Source organism: Callithrix jacchus, chromosome 5 (assembly GCF_049354715.1).
Source record: "Callithrix jacchus isolate 240 chromosome 5, calJac240_pri, whole genome shotgun sequence".
Lineage (NCBI taxonomy): Eukaryota > Metazoa > Chordata > Mammalia > Primates > Cebidae > Callithrix > Callithrix jacchus.
The window spans coordinates 57,857,624-57,875,347 of record NC_133506.1 but is presented as its reverse complement, the minus strand read 5'-3'; the positions used below and the strand labels follow the sequence as shown (position 1 = coordinate 57,875,347).

Below are 17,724 nucleotides of genomic sequence, written 5' to 3'. Positions count from 1 at the left end.
GGGGGCTGGGCAGGCCAGGCAGCCGTGGCCTTTGGCTCAGGGTCCCTGGGGGCCTCCCAGGTGCACTCAGGTTCCGGGCCGAGGGCCTGCGTAGGATGGTGGGGCTGTGGTCTTGGGCCTGGAAGCCAGTTGGCAGAGGTGCACTGATACAGCCAGCCCAGGCTCTGACGAAGCCCTGCCCCACAGAGCTCACATCCCAGATGGGCCACCTGGGGCTGGGCAATGCCTCGGCTCCGTCAGGTGAGCATCTTCGCCGGACGATGGCTGAGGTGGAGCGGCTGCTCCGGGAGATGCAGGCCCGGGACCTGGGGGCCCCGAGGTTAGCTGCTGAGGCTGAGTTGGCTGCAGTGCAGAGATGTGAGTGGTGTTGGTCCTGGCAGGTGGGGTGAGGAGAGGAGCTCAAGGGGGGGGAGGTCAGCATGGAGTGGCACCAGGTGGGCTTCACTGTGCAAACGAAGCTGGCGGGCACCACGCAGGGGTCACAAAGGGCCCTGGCTGCTGGAGTGACCACCCTTACCCCGAACAGTGCTGGCCCGAGTGCAGGAGCAGCTGCGCAGCCTCTGGGAAGAGAACCAGGAGCTGGCCACACGCACTCAGGACTGGCTGGCCCAGCACGAGGCTGGCCTCATGGACCTGAGAGAAGCCTTGAACCGGGCAGTGGATGCCACCCGGGAGGCCCAGGAGCTCAACAGCCACAACCAGGAGCGCCTGGAGGAAGCCCTGGTGAGGACCTGGGACCTGTTGTTGCTCCTCTTCCTGCCTCCCCTCCCCCTCCCCCTTTCCTCCTCTCCCTCCTTCCCCTTTCCTCCTCTCCCTCCTTCCCCTTTCCTCCTCCCCCTTCTCCCCCTTTCCTCCTCTCCCTCCTACCCTTTCCTCCTCTGCCTCCTCCTTCCTTTCCTTCTCCCTCCTCCTCTCTTTCTGTTCCTCTTCTCCTTTCTCCTCCCCTCCTCTTCCATATTCCATCCTCCCTCCTCCTCCTCCCCTCTTCCCCCCTATATTCACTCTTTTTATATCCTCCTTACCTGCCTCACTGGCCCCACCCCCATCACATTCTCTTCTCGCCCCTCATTGTCCCCAACTCCCCCACATTGCCTTCAGCAAAGGAAGCAGGAGCTGTCCCAGGACAATGCCACCCTGAGGGCCACTCTGAATGCAGCTAGGGACACCCTGGCCAGCGTGTTCAGATTGCTGCACAGTTTGGACCAGGCCAAGGAGGTGAGTACAGCCCCCATCCCTGTCACCACCCCATCCCTTAGCTCCCTCCCAGGCCTGTGGGCAGCTTTGTGTGCAAGTGCCACCCTTGGTCATGGGTTAGGGGGCTGTGAGCAGGATGAGGGTCTGCTAAGGCCACTCCGCTTTCAGGAGCTAGAGCGCCTCGCTGCCAGCCTGGATGGGGCTCGGACCCCACTGCTGCAGAGGATGCAGGCCTTCTCCCCTGCGGGCAGCAAGCTGCATTTGGTGGAGGCCGCCGAGGCCCATGCACAGCAGCTGGGCCAGCTGGCGCTCAACCTGTCCAGGTACGTGGCCAGGAGAGGAGGGGCCTGGTCCCGCCCTGGGGATACAGCTGGGGCCTGGGGAGGGCCAGCTGGTCCAGGAGGGCTCCTAAGGGCTGAGGCTATAGTCCTCAAGCCAGGCCTTCCTCAGCTCCACGGCAAGCTGGGGCCTAGAGTGACAGGAGCAGGCAGGATCGGCACACCCAGCAGGTGATAGGCACGGGCAAAGGCCTGGAGGCAGGATTTGGTGGGCAGGCAGGCGCCCGTGCGGCTGGCACAGCTGCCCGTGAGTGCAGGAGGCCGCAGAGCCAGGCCGAGGGTGTCTGGCTGCCAAACTTACCTGCTCCTTCCACCCGCCTTCCACTGCAGCAGTATCCTGGACATCAACCAGGACCGCCTCACCCAGAGGGCCATCGAGGCCTCCAGTGCCTACAGCCGCATCCTGCAGGCTGTGCAGGCTGCTGAGGATGCTGCTGGCGAGGCCCTGCAGCAGGCAGACCACACGTGGGCGGTGAGGCCCTACCTTCCCCACAACTCCAGCAAGAGCGCCAGCCCCCAGCCTGTACCTCTCACAGCCCCGGCCTGTGGTCTGAGCCATGGTGTGTCCTTGCATCCACAGACGGTGGTGCAGCAGGGCCTGGTGGGCCGAGCCCGGCAGCTGTTGGCCAACAGCAGTGCACTGGAGGAGGCTGTGCTCCAGGAGCAGCGGAGGCTGGGTCTCGGTGAGTGCTGGGCTCTGATGGGGACCCTCAGGCCTGCTGGGCATCTAAGTTCCCGGGACCCTCAGCCCCGAGGCACATGCACACATGGGTTTGTGGGTTGCCGCGGCATGGTTCTGCATGGAGGAGTTTTGGAGACGGCATCCCTTTGCATTCCCCGCTGCTGTGTGTCAGCCCCTGGGAGACCTGCAGGGGAGCCAGGGAGGGACGGCTTCCTGTGAGGCACTGGCTGCCACTGAGGCACCGGGGCAAGAGGATATGTGGTCTCTGCTCTGCTGACCTAAGGGCCACATGTATGCCAAGCTGCGCAATGAAAAAGGTGTGAGCCGCTAGAACCAGAGGGCCGGCTCTTCGGAGCCTCTATTGTTCCATCTGTAAAATGGGGACAGTCATGCCTGTGGTGGGACCAGTGGTCTTCAGGGAACAGAGGCTGTGCCCACGGGCCAGGGGACCCCGTCTGAGTGTCCCTGTGCATCTGTCTGACTGTGTGTTGGTCTTCCTGGGATCAGAAGCGTGGAGGTGGGCTGCACTGGTGTACCAGGGGTGGGGGCTCCTGGGAGCTAAAGCTGCCTCCCCTGCAGTGTGGGCCACCCTCCGGGGCACCGGGACTCAGCTCCGAGACATCCGGGCCAGGAAGGACCAGCTGGAGGCACACATCCAGGACGTGCAGGCCATGCTCGCCATGGACACAGGTACGCCGAGCCTCGGCTGGGCCCTTGCAGCCAGTGGACCTCGAGGCTCTGTGACAGTGGCGCTGGTTACATGTGGCTGGGGAGCGCTCACTCTGCCCACAGTGGGTGGCCTGGGTACCAGCCAGGGCTGCAGACTGGGCCATTGGGGAGGCCAGGCCACTGGGGAGCCCGGCTGGCTTGGACGTGCTTTAGGCAGAAGTTGAGGTGGAGCTGGGAGGGCTGTGGGTCAGGTGGCTGTGAGCAAGATGAGGGTCTGCTAAGTCCACTCAACTTCCAGGAGCTGGAGCACCTTGCCACTGGCCTGGGGGGACATTGGGGCATACCCTGCAGGAGGGGCACCCAGGAGGGCACAGCGGTCAGCGTGGCTAGAACCAAGGAGCTGGCAAGACCTCAGGCAGCGAGGACCAGGCCTCCCACCCTGAGAGGCTTGGAGCAGAGGATGATGCGATCTCACCTAGTTTCTCAGGGACCCCTGTGGCTGCTGACTGTCCCCAGCAAGCCCAGGAGAGATGGTGGGGCCAGGTGCTGGGAGGTGACACAGGCGATGTCCAGGGACTGGCCGTCACCTGAGAGGCTGGGTGCCTATCCTGGCATGGACAGGCATCTGGTGGGGCATTTAGGATAGGTTCGGACTGCACTGAGCTGCAGGGTGCAAGCGTCTCACAAGACCCATAGTGGGTTGTATCCCTGTTGATGGCCCAGTGGAAGGACTTGGGGACATGAAGCCAGAATGGTCCCCGCTGGCCCCTGCTGAGCCTGCCTTCTGCCCACCGCAGACGAGACAAGCAAGAAGATCGCACACGCCAAGGCAGTGGCCGCTGAAGCCCAGGACATGGCCGCCCATGTGCAGTCCCAGCTGCAAGCCATGCAGGAGAGCGTGGAACGGTGGCAGGGCCAGTATGAGGGCCTGCAGGGCCAGGACCTGGGCCAGGTGGTGCTTGACGCGGGCCGCTCAGGTGCGCCTATGGCCCTCGAGGTGCTCCTGATGGAGGCGGGGCAGGGTGGGAGGCAAAGGTCTCAGGGCTGTCCCTTCCTCTCTGCAGCGTCCACCCTGGAGAAGACTCTGCCCCAGCTGCTGGCCAAGCTGAGCATTCTGGAGAACCGCGGGACCCACAATGCCAGCCTGGCCCTGTCTGCCAGCATCAGCCGTGTGCGAGGGCTCATAGCCCAGGCCCGGGGGGCTGCCAGCAAGGTGGATGAGAGTCCCAGGGGGAGGTGGACATCGGGGAGCGTGGTGGTAGATGCTAAGGGACCATGCCCCACAGGTCAAGGTCCCCATGAAGTTCAACGGACGCTCATGGGTGCAGCTGCGCACCCCACGGGATCTCGCTGACCTTGCTGCCTACACTGCCCTCAAGTTCTACCTGCAGGACCCAGAGCCTGCGCCTGGGCAGGGTGCCGGGGATCACTTTGTGATGTACATGGGCAGCCGCCAGGTACCGGGCTGCTGGGTGGATGGGGTCCAAGCTCAGCCTCTGTTTGGAAATGCCTGGTCCCTGTCACTACTGTGTTTCTGTCCCTGCTGCAGGCCACTGGGGACTACATGGGCGTGTCTCTGCGTGACAAGAAGGTGCACTGGGTGTACCGGCTTGGCAACGCAGACCCTGCAGTCCTGAGCATCGAGGAGGACGTTGGGGAACAGTTCGCAGCTGTCAGCCTGGACAGGTGGGAGGCCCAGGAGGGAGGCCCAGGAGGGAGGCTGGGTGCCTCCGACTGCAAGGCTCCCTGCCCACTCACTACCCTTGCCTCTGCCCTCAGGACTCTTCAGTTTGGCCACATGTCTGTCACAGTGGAGAGACAGATGATCCAGGAAACCAAGGGTGACACGGTGGCCCCCGGGGCAGAGGGGCTGCTCAGCCTGCAGCCAGACGACTTTGTCTTCTACGTTGGGGGGTACCCCAGTAACTTCACGGTGAGCCTGCCTGGCCAGGGCAGCCCTGAGTCTCTTATATCCCGAAGAGTCATGGGTTCCACCTTGGTCCGTCCTGCTATAGTCTGAAGTCCCCTTGGTACATCCTGGAGGAGGAGCCTCAGGCCAGATGCCCTGACCCAGCCCTGTGCCCACAGCCCCCACCACTGCTTCACTTCCCTGGCTACCGGGGCTGCATCGAGATGGACACACTGAACGAGGAGGTGGTCAGCCTTTACAACTTTGAGAGGACCTTCCAGCTGGACACGGCTGTGGATAGGCCTTGTGCCCGGTGAGTGTGGCCTGCCCTCCCTGCCTCCGCCCACCCCACCCTCTGCTGACCTCAGAACCTCTGACCTGCAGCTCCAAGTCCACTGGGGACCCGTGGCTCACAGACGGCTCCTACCTGGATGGCACTGGCTTTGCCCGCATCACCTTCGACAGTCAGATGAGCACCACCAAGCGCTTTGAGCAAGAGCTGAGGCTGGTGTCCTACAGCGGGGTCCTCTTCTTCCTGAAGCAGCAGGTACGCCCAGCACACACACGTGGCACACTTTGCGCTGATGCTGACCACACTGACCCTGCCCTGCCCTGACCCTGCCCCACGCTGACCCCGCCCCACGCTGAATCTGCCCTGCGCTGACCCTGCCCCACACTGACCCCGGCTCCTCTCTGCAGAGCCAGTTCCTATGCTTGGCGGTGCGAGAAGGCAGCCTTGTGCTGCTTTACGACTTCGGTGCTGGCCTGAAGGAAGCTGTCCCACTGCAACCCCCACCGCCCCTAACCGCGGCCAGCAAGGCGGTAGGACCAGGATGGGGACCAGGGCGGCAGGGAGAGGAGGTGGGATGATGGGGGTGGGGCAGGCCACAGGGACACAGCTGGCCCTGGAGCTACCACCGGTCCTGCAGATCCAGGTTTTCCTGCTGGGGGGCAGCCGCAAGCGCGTGCTGGTGCGCGTGGAGAGGGCCACGGTGTTCAGCGTGGAGCAGGACAGTGCCCTGGAGCAGGCTGACTCCTACTTCCTGGGGGGCGCACCGCCTGACCAGCTGCCCCCAAGGTGAGCACTTGAGGGCTGGGGCACTGAGGCCAGGCTGTTGGGGTGGCAGGCTGGGTTGGGAGGTAGCACCCTGACTCATGTCCCCCGAGTCCCCGCATTCCCCCATCCCCCTCATCCACCCACCACTGTTTCACAGCTGCCCCCAAGATGAGCACTTGAGGCTGGGGCACTGAGGCCAGGCTGTTGGGGTGGCAGGCTGGGCTGGGAGGTGGCACCCTGACCTGTGTCCCCGCATCCCTACATCCCCACATCCCCTCATCCCTGCATCCCCGCAGCCTGCGGCAGCTCTTCCCCACCGGAGGCTCAGTCCGAGGCTGCATCAAAGGTATCAAGGCCCTGGGCAAGTACGTGGACCTCAAGCGGCTGAACACGACGGGCGTGAGCGCCGGCTGCACCGCTGACCTGTTGGTGAGCAGCGTTCCCTGGGCCAGGGTGGCATCTGTGGACATGCGTAGTGCCCGAGGGCACTCAGGGATGGCCTCCCCACAGGTGGGGCGGGCCATGACTTTCCACGGCCACGGTTTCCTTCTGCTGGCATTCCCAAACGTGGCACCCCTCACTGGCGACATCTACTCCGGCTTTGGCTTCCACAGCACCCAGGACAGTGCCCTACTCTACTACCGGGCATCACCGGTGAGACCTTGCACCCTGCTCACTCCCCACCTGTGGCGGCCGTGGGGGCAGTCGGGACTGAGGTGGCTGGAGTGCTGGGCCCCCAGGCTTGCGGCCAGCTGACCTGGCTGCTGTCCCCAGGATGGGCCATGCCAGGTGTCCCTGCAACAGGGCCATGTGACCCTACGGCTCCTGAGGACTGAGGTGAAAACTCAGGGGGGCTTTGCCGATGGTGCCCCCCACTACGTCGCCTTCTACAGCAATGCCACAGGGTGAGCTCAGCCGCTGGCCCCTCACTGGGAGACGTATCCGCCTGTACCTACCTCTGTCTCCCTCTGAGGTGGGTGGGGGTGGGCATCGAGGTGAAAAACCAAGCCTCCGGCCTCTTGCCCCCCAGGGTCTGGCTTTATGTCGATGACCAACTCCAGCAGATGAAGCCCCACCGGGGGCTGCCCCCTGAGCTCCAGCCACAGCCTGAGGGGCCCCCGAGGCTCCTCCTGGGAGGCCTGCCTGAGTCTGGCACCTTTCACAACTTCAGTGGCTGCATCAGCAACGTCTTTGTGCGGCGGTGAGCCTGGTGGGTGTTGTGGAGCGGGGAGAGGTCCCAGCTGGCCTTCTCCAGCTGCTGACTGCCCACCCGCCCACCCTGCCCAGGCTCCTGGGGCCGCAGCGCGTGTTTGACCTGCAGCAGAACATGGGTAGCGTCAATGTGAGCACAGGCTGTGCCCCTGCCCTGCCAGCCCAGACCCCACACCTTGGGCCTAGAGGACTGCAGGCCAGCGGAGGGAAGGTGGGTGTCCCAGCAGTGAGCGGGCAAAGCTGGGTGGCTAGAAGGGTGGCCCCCATGCGGGCAGACCCTGCATTCACCGTCTGTACCCCCAGGCCTCCCGCCGCAGCCGTCAGCCCTCCCAGGACCCTGCCTGCATGCTGCCCCCCTACCTCAGGACCACCCGAGACACCTACCAGTTTGGGGGCTCCCTGTCCAGTCACCTGGAGTTTGTGGGCATCCTGGCCCCACACAGGAACTGGTAAGGCCGGGCCTGGCTGGGGTGGGCTGAGGGGGGCCACGCAGGCTGACACCCACCCTGGCTTCTAGGCCCAGCCTCTCGCTGCATGTCCTCCCACGAAGACCCCAAGGCCTCCTGCTCTTTGCGGCCCCCGCCAAGCCTGGCAGCCCCTCCCTGGCACTCTTCCTGAGTAATGGACACTTCGTCGCTCAGATGGAAGGCCTTGGACCCCAGCTCCGTGTCCAGAGCCACCAGCGTTCCCGGCTTGGTCACTGGCACACAGTAAGGGCAAGGAAGAGGGACAGCCGGACCCTGCCCTGCCCTGCCCCACCTCCCACCCCGCCCCACCTCCCACCCTGCCTCCCGCCCCCAGGTCTCTGTGCGTTGGGAGAAGAACAGGATCCTGCTGCTGGTGGATGGGACCCGGGCCTGGAGCCAGGAGGGGCTGAGTCAGCAGCACCAGGGGGCGGAGCATTCCCAGCCCCACACCCTCTTTGTGGGGGGCCTTCAGGCCAGCAGGCACAGCTCCAAACTCCCGGTGAGAACCATCTCACCATAGCCCCCACTCCCCACCCTCCCCACCCAGCGTTCACCCGTTTCAGCCACCCTGGGCCCTGATCCCAGCCCTATCTGCTCCCTATAGGTGACCGTCGGGTTCAGCGGCTGCGTGAAGAGACTGAGGTTGCACAGGAGGCCCCTGGGGGCCCCCACACGGCTGGCAGGGGTCACACCCTGCATCTCGGGCCCCCTGGAGGAGGGCCTGTTCTTCCTGGGCAGCGGGGGAGTTGTCACACTAGGTCTGTGGGTGCTGCTGTCCTAGGCCCCAGCAGGGTAGGGCAGGGGGCTCCCCGTTCCTCATCCATCACAACCCCTCCCAGCAGCTACACTGCCTGACATGAGCCTGGAACTGGAGGTGCGGCCCCTGGCTGTCGCCAGCCTGATCTTGCACCTGGGCCAGGCCCAGGCACCCCCCTACTTGCAGCTGGAGGTGACTGAGAAGCAGGTAGGTGTGGCAGGGGTGGCAGTGCCAGGGCAGTTTGCCTCCTTGTTCTGGTGACCTTAGGAGCAGCACCTGACCCTCTCCTCCCACCCTATCAGGTCCTGCTGCGGGCAGATGATGGAGCAGGGGAGTTCTCCACATCGGTGACCCGCCCCTCAGTGCTATGTGACGGCCAGTGGCACCGCCTGGCAGGTGAGGCCCCTCCTGTGGCCAGGGCACCCTGCCACCCCCAACCCTTCTACAGCTTGGGAGTCAGGCGAGACTCTGGGTGGGGCAGCTTCTTTCGGGGCTGGAGAGGCTGGGCTGGGAGCTGCCTGGACTCAGGAGTCCCCCCCACCCCCACAGTGATGAAAGGCGGGAACATGCTCCGGCTGGAGGTAGATTCGTGGAGCAACCACACTGAGGGCCCCTCGCTGGCGGCCATGGCTAGTGCCACAGTCCCTCTGTATCTTGGGGGCCTGCCTGGTAAGTGCAGCCTTGGCCTGTGGCGGGGGGCGGGGGGGGACTGCCCCTCAGGACCCACCCCCATCCCATCCTTCTGTGATACGGAATGAGGCAGAGGCTGGGTGGGTAACTGATGCCCTGGAAGGGCCCCTGGACCCCGGCTGCCCTCCAACCAGCCCTCTTCCCTCTTCCCTGCTTCCAGAGCCCATGGCTGCGAAGCCCTGGCCCCCCCCCTACCGTGGCTGCATGAGGCGGCTGGTGGTGAACCAGTCCCCCGTCACCATGGCTGGCTCTGCAGAGGTCCATGGGGCAGTAGGGGCTGGTGGCTGCCCGGCCACCTAGGGTGCAGCCACCTCGGCCCCGGCCAGGCCCTGTGCGGTGACTCCCGCCGCCCTCATGCCCTTCTCCTGTTATTGGGACTCTAGGCTCTACCGGTGACAGAGCTTGTTTCTGGAGATGGTTTAAGCTATAACTTTTTGAATGAAAGAATAAGAATAAAATATACAAATGTTCTTATACTTTTTATGGCCCTTCCACCCATTTTTAATTGTGGGAGACTTGTAAATCACTGGTTCCTCCTCCTCAAAAATTAAAAAGCAACTTCTGTGTAATTGAGTGTTGACTTAAATATGGAGAAAAACAGTCTCAAGACAGGTATGGAACTGGCCTAGACACAGGCACCAAACTCAAAGGACTTTCTCTGGGGTCCCACAGCAGCTCTCATACTAGCGGCGCCTGTTTGGCGCTAGAAAACTCCCTTTGGGCAAAGAAAGTGAGCGTTGGCAGGTAAAAGAAAAGACTTTATTATGAGTGGGTAGGACAGGTGAGGGTGTGCCATGCACTGCAGGTGTCTGCCGACGTCACGGGCCGAGCCGGTCCCTCGGCGGACGGCACTCGGGTCAGTCCAGGCTCATGTCCTCCTCCTCGTCCTTCTTGTCCTTCGTGTCGCCCTCTTTCTGCTCGGGCTTGGCGTTGTTCTGCATGGCTTTGGCAAACGCTTCCACATCTGGAACGCATTGGACACAAGGTGGTGTGTAACCCTTGCCCAAGACTGGAATCAATGCAATGGTGTCAAGGGCAGAGAGGCTATGACCTTTGCCCCCTCAGTCCCACTTGTGCAAATCCAGGGGGACAGACAGGAATGTACCCTGCCCTCTGGCTTTGGCCAGGAGGTGCAGCCACTTACCGCCCTTGTTGGCGGCCTCCACGGCCTCTGCAGGCAGACCAAACTGACACATGAGGGGTCCCAGCTGCCCTGAGGCCAAGGCCGCACTGAACATGCCCAGGGCCTGCAAGGAAGAGCCAGGCGCAGGGCTGAGCTTCCCCTGGGCTGCGCCTACAGCCATGCCACTCAGCTGCCAGCTCTGTGGGCCGGGCACAAGAGGCACCAGCCATGGTGAAGGTGGGGCAGGGCCTCCTCCTCCCTCCTGCCCACTTCCTGGGCCCGGCCTCTACCTGCTGGAACTGGGGTGAGGTCAGGGTGTTCTGAATCTCATCTGCGGTCTGTGGCAGTGACTCCCCAGATGGCAAGTAGGGAAGCAGGCGCTCCTGGACGTCCGAGTTGGCAAGGATGGGAGCCATGATCTCCGGCGTCAGCACACTGGCCAGGTCCACTGGGGTGCAAACACAGGGCCATCAGCTTGATGCCAGCCTAAGTGCCCATGCGGAGAGTGTGCAAGCAGGGGCTCAGCCCATGGCCCGACCACCCCAAGTGCACACTGGGCAGACACCTTGGAAGGCGAGCGGGCGTGAGGGGCAGCAGTCTCCGCGGCCCCCAGCTTGGGGGATGACACACTTTGGCACACTTACCTTGCTGGCCGCCTGCCGGCCCGGCCGGCACATTCATGGTGGCCAGGATGCTCTGGAGGTCGCTCAGCTGGATGGGCTGGGTCGGGCTGGCTGCCGTGCTGGCTCCGTTACCAGAACTGGGCGCAGGGCTCGGGCTGGTTGCTGAGGTGGCTGCTGGAGCAGAAGGGGCCGGGGTGGCACGGGTGGAAGAGGTGGTGGATGATGGGGTGACCGCTGCTGACTGGCTCCGGGAGCTGTGGAGAGAGGGCAGGGCTGGAACAGATGCGCCCCACACGGCAGGACCTACTTACAGAGTCTGGGGCACCAGGCCAGGATTCCCTACGTCCCCTCCCTTAACACAGCAGTGCCTGCATGGTGGGGCTAGGGTATGGAGGCTCACCTGGAGGAGGAGCTGCTCCCCGGAGGCCCGCCGCTCCCCAGCAAGCTGGCCAGGCCAGGTCCCGTCAGGGCCCCCAGCCCACCTGCGAGGGGCAAGGGAACGCGAGGTCAGGATATCCTCCAGCTCACCAGGAAGATCCCGGCCCTCCCCAGGCCAGAGGAGGAGGAATTTCCAACACCAAAGCCAGGAACAAGCAGGGCGGCAGGGAACCACGGTCCTGGGGGCAGCAGGGTGGACATGTGGGGCTGTGTGCTGGAGGCGAGATCACTTCTGTTCCATCCCGTTTATACCATTCATGTGCTTAGATTCAAAGCAAACTCAGTCCAGGTCCTACCCAAAGGAACAAGTATTTCTGAAGGGTCAAGCACAGCATTCTGCACTCATTAGCAGCAGCAGGCAGGCAGCCATGTGGGGCCAGGGGACCCTGGGCAGGAACCCCAGCTCACTCCCGTCCTCCAGCCCCGCTGCTCGGCCAGCCATGCTCCAAAGGACCCAGCTGGGGTCCTCACCAGGCGCACAAAAGCCTGTGCCTACCCAGCTTCGGCCACAGGCCAGCGAGCACCTTCCCAAAGGGGAACCAGCTTGGGGACACACAGGCTCCTGACACCACACACACAGCCAGCAGCGGCTTAAGGGAATCACAGCTGGGCCTCGCAGCATTCCCAGCGCAAGCTGCCCGAGAGCCGGGGTGGCACACGTTACCCAGTCCTCCGAGGCCAGCTGGTCCGATGAGCTGCATGAGCTGGCTGTGGCTCATGTTCCCCAGCAGGCTCTGCAGGCCGCCCTCACCTGGAAAACACCTCAGCTCAGGCACGCCAGCCCCACGACACTGCCCAGCCCCCACTCGGCTGCCCCTGAACTCTTGGAATGGGGCAATGGGCAGGACTCAGCCCCATCTTACCCCATGAAAATGGGAGTGGGGACTGCCCCAGGGAGCCTTGTCCCCGTTCACAAATGGGGCCTCTAACTTAGCATCTTCTATTTCCACTTCTAAACAACCTTCGTGGAGGGGCAGTCACCCGCAGTAGACTCTGGCCTCCCAGGAAACCCTGAGCTCATGTGACACACGTGACAGTTACCGCCTAGCGCTGAGAGCTCATGGCCACCGCTCCCGCTGGCCCCCAGCGCCCCGGGCATCGGGGGGTTGTTCAGGTACTCGTTGACTTTCCGGCAGTGCTCCTCGTCCTGGTCTGTCTTGGGTTCCTGCAGAGGCCGGGCGTGTAAGGGCAAGGGCAGGGGCCGGCACCAGCTCTGAGGGCCGCCACAGCCATCCTCTGACCTGGCTTACAGGTGACGGACCTGAGAGGCAAAGGCATGTGTGCCTGGCCACACAGTGCTGCGGAGACAACCCGGCCCAGCAGCTGAGGGGACAGCAGTGGTGCCTCCCGAGCACAATGCTCCGTGCCCCGTCCCCTCTGCCCATTTCACAGATGGGGAGTCTAGATCCCCGAAGGCACTTAGCTGCCACCAAGCCAAGCCCTGTCATCCTCTGGGGTGTGGCTCTTTACACAGTGTCTCCTTCCTTCAACCAGTGGAAGGCAGCAAACTGGCTGGCTCAGCACACCACGGCCCAGGGCCACGGCAGGCCCTCACAGACCAGCACGCATGTGTGCAGCCACATGCGCAGAGCATGGTCAGACAGCATCGCCCCATAAGTACCCAGAGCTGGGAAGCAGAGCACCCATGCCATCCCTGAGCACCTCTGGAGGCTGCAGGGAACCAGGGACAGAGGGACTCCCTGCCCTCATGGCAAAGCGGGGAAAGGTGAAGAAAGTCATCAAGGAAAAAAGGGACGGGGTAGTAACGGTTGGACAGTTTTTCCAAAACTGTGGAAAAACACATTCTACACCAGCAGGTGGCAAACTGTGGCCCCATCTGTGCCTGCAAATAAAGTTTAACGCGCCCTCAACTAGGCCTGCTCCTTCTCCCAGGTCACCTGCACGACGCCTGCAGAGGTGAGCATCGGCAACACAGACCAGCTCCCCACAGAGGCCTGTCACACAGGGTCCACCTTGCTCTAGAAAGTGCTGTGGATGGGGGGACGGCAGCTCCACCTCTGGTAGAGCCCCGCATTCTCTCCGCACTGCAAACGCACACACCTTCTGACCACACAGGCCGGCTGCCTGTTTCAACCTACAGATCACACTCTCGCAAGGAAAACACTGCATCTCAGGCAATGCTTTGCGCACTGCCTCTAACAGCACAATGACAACAAGCCCAACAGCCACTGACCAGGTGGCAGAATGACCGGGAAATTCCGGACATGAAGGGCGCTCTGCAGCTGGGGGTCAGAGAAAGCCCAGGCACACCCACGGCCTCCAGGACACACTGCAAGGGAAGGGGCAGGGCTGTGGAGAGCATAGGGAGGATGCATTTCTGGAAGCAACACAGAACAACCTGCCTCCGCTCTGGGTGTGTGCATGCACATGTCATGAGGGCAGGGAGTACCTATGTCCCTGGCGCCCTGCTCCCCAGCTCTGTGTGCTCACGGCTCCATGCTGTCTGACCCTGTCTCTACTTGCCTCAATGAACCCTCTCTCTGGCAAGAGGCAGAGGCGCCAGGCGTCCTTTGAACCAGAGGCAGCATGCCTGCCTGCCTGGAAATTCCACACCACAGTCAGGTGTGCAGAGCCCAGCCTTGGGCCTCTGTACTGGGAGAGGACCTCGGCCCTGGTAACACACACCGCAGCCCTAGGAGCATCTCAGGCCGCCTGGCCGGCGCCCGCCTGTGTTAAACCCAAGTGCACCACACAGTAAGAACGCTACTAACCGAATCGCAGACAGCAAGAAAAGCTCAACGCAAGCCAACCCTGCCCCATACCTGCATCCAGAAGAAAAGCCGCTTGGACCCCGCCTTGAACTTGAGCACGTAGACCCTCCCGCTGGGGCACTGTTGCACCCGCTTGAACTCACAGTCGTCAGGGAAGATGATCAAGTCCTGGCAAGCCGAGGAGGAGAGTCAGCAGCACAGATGGCAGAGCACACCAGGCCCGGGTCTAACGGGGCGAGGTGCACAAAGGGGCAGCTAAACCGCCAGCCCCCTCACTAGCAGGGTTTCCACACAGCAGAGAAGCCACGGTGGGAGACACCCCATGAAAGGCGAGCAGGGTAGGGCCTTTCAGGTGGCAACGTGTGGGGAACAACATTCCCGGAGAGTTAAAAGGTCAGTTCTGAGCGGCTCTCAAATGTAACAAAGAACAATTTAGAGTTTGAAGAACAAAGACGACTACGTGAAGCGGCTTCGCAGAGCTCCAAGTTCTCCAGGGCCGAGGCCTCCAACCCCAGGCACCCCACACGGAAAGTTCAAGATACACAGTGGCCGAGACACCCCTGTCACCGCGAGGACCAGGACGACCCATCAGCAGGGCAGCCGATGACCGCCCCACGAGCGGTCCCCAGATGCGACCAAGCCCCCACCGCGAACTCCCGAGAAGTCGCCTGTCCCGCTGCTGCGGCTCGGGGACACTCACGTCTTCCACGTTCCCGGACGTCCTGTCCTTCCAGCAGAAGTGAATGAGCGAGTCGTCCGTCTGCTGGATGTACACCAGCCCTTTCCGCTTGTCCGGGGTCACGGTGGTCCCCTTCAGGGACATCTTTCCCGCCCGAAACTCCACCAGGTACTTGCTGGAGGCGCCCCGAGAGCCTGGCACCAGGCTTGGGAAAAGCGCGCCTGAGGTCGCCATCCTGAAAGCGCGGAGACGGCGCCGAGGCGTGGCGGTCACTGTGGCCGGCGGTCCGGCCAGCCCCCACCACCCGGGGTGTTTGGAAACCGGGAGCCTGCGCCCAGGGATGCCGAAGGCCTCGCGGGCCCAGTGTACACGGGCACGCCTCGGGCCGGCCACAGAGCCCCAAACGCTGGAGCCTACGGCGGACTGCTTTCCGCGTTTCCCTCCCGCCCGCCGACCGCACCGCCCGCAGTCGGCGCGGGGCCGGGGCAGCCCTGCCGAGACCAGTGGGGTCGGTCCTAGGCGTGACGCCGTCTCCACCGGGCACCAGCCTCGACGCACCGCACCAGCGACCCCCTCCGCGGGGCAGACCCTCCCGAACCCCCGCCGAGCCCCACGCTCAGGGCCGCAGGCGGAGCCCGGGAGGCGCCCAAGACCCCAGAGCCCCCGCCCAGCCCGGCCCCCGCAGGCCCCGCCCGCCGCGCCGGCGCCAGCCCCCTTCTCGTCCTGGCTGCCCCCGCCCCACTCCCTGTCCAGCAGCCCCTGCCCCCGCCTCCGGTCGCCCCTAGCCGTCCCCGGCCCGGCGGCCCCCGCACCTGGCCCGCGCCCACACTCGTTCAAGACGCGCCGTCCGGGATCGCTCTTCCTCCTCGGCGCCTGCCGGGCCTCGCCGGAAGCCCGCGTTTGGCCCGCCCCGCCTGCCGCTCTCGCCGCCGATTGGACCCCGTCGGCCGCGCAGCCCGCCCTAAGCTGCCACCGATTGGCGAGGGTGGCCGTCCATCGCGCTCGCTCCTCCCCGGTCCGCCCCCACGCCGGCGGCTCTTTTCCGGCGGAAGCGTCGGCCCCGGGGCGGGTGGGCCAGAGCGGCCCCTATTGTTGCTGTGTCATAGGGGAGCGGCGGCGGCTCCTAGAGGCGACGCCGGGGACCGCAGGCGGATTTCAGCAGGGCGCTGGGGACCTGCTCAGGTGGGGCCGAGCCCTCCCCTCGGCGTCGCCAGCCCGGGCAGGCCGACTCGTGGGGCGGAGCCAGGGGATAGGCGGAGGCCCAGGAGTCCGGTCCGGCTGTGGGCGGCGGGCACCAGGGCTACGCACAGAAATGACCGTGGATTCAACGCTTCGGGACCCCGGGCAGGAGCTGGAGTCCACGCTTCCGGGAGAGCAGGGGTCCAGGAGGGGAGGACAGGAGTGAGAACGGTGACACGGTCTCAGCTGCAAATGTGTAGTACCGCAGGGTGCGGGAGGGGAGGGGCCCTGGAAGGGAGAGGTCAGGGAGGGGTGGGGTCTTGATGGGGAAGGGTCTCGGAGGGGTGGGCCCGGTGGGTGTGGAGTCTTGGAGGAGAGGGATCCGGGAGGGGTGGGTCAGGAAGGGGAGAGGTGCTAGAAAGGAGGGGTCACGGAGGGGAAAGGGTTCGAGAGGAGAGGGGTGGATCCGGGAGGGCAGAGGTCAGGAGTCACCACCTGGCTGCCTCCGCTCACCCTCTGGACGCCCGGATGGGAAAGGCCACGGAGTAGAAAGGCTGCAGTCGTTCGCCAGTGTCCAGTAACTCTGAGTCACTTGGACACAAACTAAAGGGAAGACGACAGAGACGCTCGTGGAGCCCCAGCAGGCTGCTGCAGAGGGACCCGTTCTGTGGGATTTGCCTACAGCGACGCCAGGCGGGGGCGCTTAGAGGGGCCCGGAGCGGTGGCTCACGCCAGTAATCCCAGCACTTTGGGAGGCCGAGGCGAGCCGATACTTGAGGCCAGGAGTTCAAGCCAGCCTGGGCAACATGGTGAAACACCAGCTCTACTAAAAATACCAAAATTAGCCAGGTGTGGTGGCACATGCTTGTAATCCCAGCTACTCAGAGGGCTGAGGCATAAGAATGGCCTGAACCCCGGGAATTGGAGGTTCCAGTGAGTGGAGATTACGCCACTGCACTCCAGCCTGGGAGACAGAGCGAGACCCCATCACTAAAAATAAAAAATATTAAAAATAAAAATAGGTCAGGCGCTTCTCAAGGGGCCTGAGGTGCAGTGGCCTCGGCGCCCAGGTAAGCGGGACTAGATGTTTGCAGCTGAGACCGTGCCAGCGTCAGGTTCTCGCCTGCCCACCGCTTGCTTCCTTCTCGCCTTCGGAGGCTCCACTCCACTCGGCCGCTCCCTGGGGTCACCCTGTGCTTGGTGGCTCACCCTCCGAGCCTGTGCACAGCTGTGTGCTTACCTGCTCTCTGAGGTCCTCAGGTGTGTGCCCTCACTCACCCTTGCTGGAGATGTGTTGGCATGGACGCTGGCAGCCCCAGCCCTCCCATTCTGAAGGGAGTCTACAGCCCAGGCCTCCACTGTCTCGGGGCAGAGCTTGTCCTGCTCAGTTGCCACTTTTCACTATCATAATGCTTCCAATGGAAACATTTAGTTATCTAAAGATTCAGGTTTTTTGCTTTGAAAAATGTAGCTATTTTTCATTTTAAAATTATGTTAACAAGTAGTTATTTTTATGTAAATAATTTTAAATGTCCTCTTAATTTCTAGTATGGTAAATGTCAATAAACCTCATGTAAACAAAAGCTCTTTGTGGTCCCGTATTTTTAAGAATCTAGAGGGTTCCAGAGTCTAAAGGGGTTGAGGAGGGCTAACACAAAGCTCCAACCCGCTGGCGACAGGTGCCAGTTATCTGTGTCACTGGTACTGCAGCCCCGTCCTCAGGCCCGCGTATTAAACAGGGAAAAGGCGGAAATGAGAAAACCCAATCCAGCTTTCCTGGCACGAGGCTGGCAGGCAAGTGTTGCTTGTTTACGTCACAGACAGTAAAGCAGCCACAGGGGCAATGTGTACAGAAGCCAAGGCAGTGGCCAAGAGGACCCTGGACTCAGTATTTCCTCTTCCTGGGGGCCCTGTGGCTGGGGACAGCTCAAAATACAAAAAACAGAACTCTACCTACGCTTTAAGGCTTCAAGTG

General features: G+C 63.1%; 2 protein-coding genes across 11 annotated transcripts in view; one reads left to right on the top strand and one right to left on the bottom strand.

The window, feature by feature from the left end:
- Window positions 1-9,544, top strand: part of LAMA5 (laminin subunit alpha 5) — a 56,981-nt gene extending 47,437 nt beyond the window's left edge. For 2 of the 9 annotated variants that reach the window (XM_078372065.1, XM_078372063.1), the window contains 29 exons: window positions 187-357; window positions 527-723; window positions 1,099-1,215; window positions 1,363-1,517; window positions 1,863-2,004; window positions 2,113-2,215; window positions 2,794-2,904; window positions 3,681-3,860; window positions 3,948-4,096; window positions 4,170-4,340; window positions 4,433-4,569; window positions 4,663-4,816; window positions 4,972-5,105; window positions 5,177-5,339; window positions 5,492-5,614; window positions 5,722-5,870; window positions 6,146-6,278; window positions 6,360-6,503; window positions 6,624-6,754; window positions 6,880-7,050; window positions 7,137-7,272; window positions 7,365-7,510; window positions 7,579-7,771; window positions 7,863-8,027; window positions 8,133-8,286; window positions 8,371-8,492; window positions 8,588-8,681; window positions 8,835-8,954; window positions 9,136-9,544. In XM_078372065.1, the coding sequence (XP_078228191.1) occupies window positions 187-357; window positions 527-723; window positions 1,099-1,215; window positions 1,363-1,517; window positions 1,863-2,004; window positions 2,113-2,215; window positions 2,794-2,904; window positions 3,681-3,860; window positions 3,948-4,096; window positions 4,170-4,340; window positions 4,433-4,569; window positions 4,663-4,816; window positions 4,972-5,105; window positions 5,177-5,339; window positions 5,492-5,614; window positions 5,722-5,870; window positions 6,146-6,278; window positions 6,360-6,503; window positions 6,624-6,754; window positions 6,880-7,050; window positions 7,137-7,272; window positions 7,365-7,510; window positions 7,579-7,771; window positions 7,863-8,027; window positions 8,133-8,286; window positions 8,371-8,492; window positions 8,588-8,681; window positions 8,835-8,954; window positions 9,136-9,275 (4,205 nt within the window). In that variant the 3' untranslated portion in view covers window positions 9,276-9,544. Of the gene's footprint in view, window positions 1-186; window positions 358-526; window positions 724-1,098; window positions 1,216-1,362; window positions 1,518-1,862; window positions 2,005-2,112; window positions 2,216-2,793; window positions 2,905-3,680; window positions 3,861-3,947; window positions 4,097-4,169; window positions 4,341-4,432; window positions 4,570-4,662; window positions 4,817-4,971; window positions 5,106-5,176; window positions 5,340-5,491; window positions 5,615-5,721; window positions 5,871-6,145; window positions 6,279-6,359; window positions 6,504-6,623; window positions 6,755-6,879; window positions 7,060-7,136; window positions 7,273-7,364; window positions 7,511-7,578; window positions 7,772-7,862; window positions 8,028-8,132; window positions 8,287-8,367; window positions 8,493-8,587; window positions 8,682-8,834; window positions 8,955-9,135 lie in introns of all 9 variants that reach the window. The other 7 variants (XM_078372064.1, XM_078372061.1, XR_013535270.1 and 4 more) reach the window with 6 other exon arrangements.
- A 171-nt stretch (window positions 9,545-9,715) lies between these two features.
- Window positions 9,716-15,455, bottom strand: ADRM1 (ADRM1 26S proteasome ubiquitin receptor). 2 transcript variants are annotated; one of them, XM_035299113.3, is made up of 10 exons: window positions 15,383-15,455; window positions 14,592-14,805; window positions 13,943-14,059; window positions 12,201-12,324; window positions 11,824-11,910; window positions 11,122-11,203; window positions 10,743-10,975; window positions 10,389-10,546; window positions 10,120-10,297; window positions 9,716-9,939 (listed from the first exon to the last, which is right to left on the bottom strand). In XM_035299113.3, exons 2-10 carry the CDS (start codon window positions 14,802-14,804, stop codon window positions 9,833-9,835), a joined length of 1,299 nt encoding a protein of 432 aa, XP_035155004.1. In that variant the 5' UTR covers window position 14,805; window positions 15,383-15,455; the 3' UTR covers window positions 9,716-9,832. The 2 variants fall into 2 exon arrangements, with proteins under 2 accessions (XP_035155004.1, XP_035155005.1); XM_035299114.3 differs by having other exon boundaries at window positions 10,120-10,222.
- Window positions 15,456-17,724: the final 2,269 nt, after the last annotated feature.

Bases quoted from the DNA above. Each gene is read 5' to 3' on its own strand.
- ADRM1 (XM_035299113.3), bottom strand. From the start codon at position 14,804: ATGGCGACCTCAGGCGCGCTTTTCCCAAGCCTGGTGCCAGGCTCTCGG. The intron at 11,911-12,200 runs GTAACTGTCACG...GGTGTTTTCCAG, and splicing joins TGAGCTCTCAGCGCTAGGCG to GTGAGGGCGGCCTGCAGAGC. The intron at 10,547-10,742 runs GTAAGTGTGCCA...TTTGCACCCCAG, and splicing joins GCCGGCAGGCGGCCAGCAAG to TGGACCTGGCCAGTGTGCTG.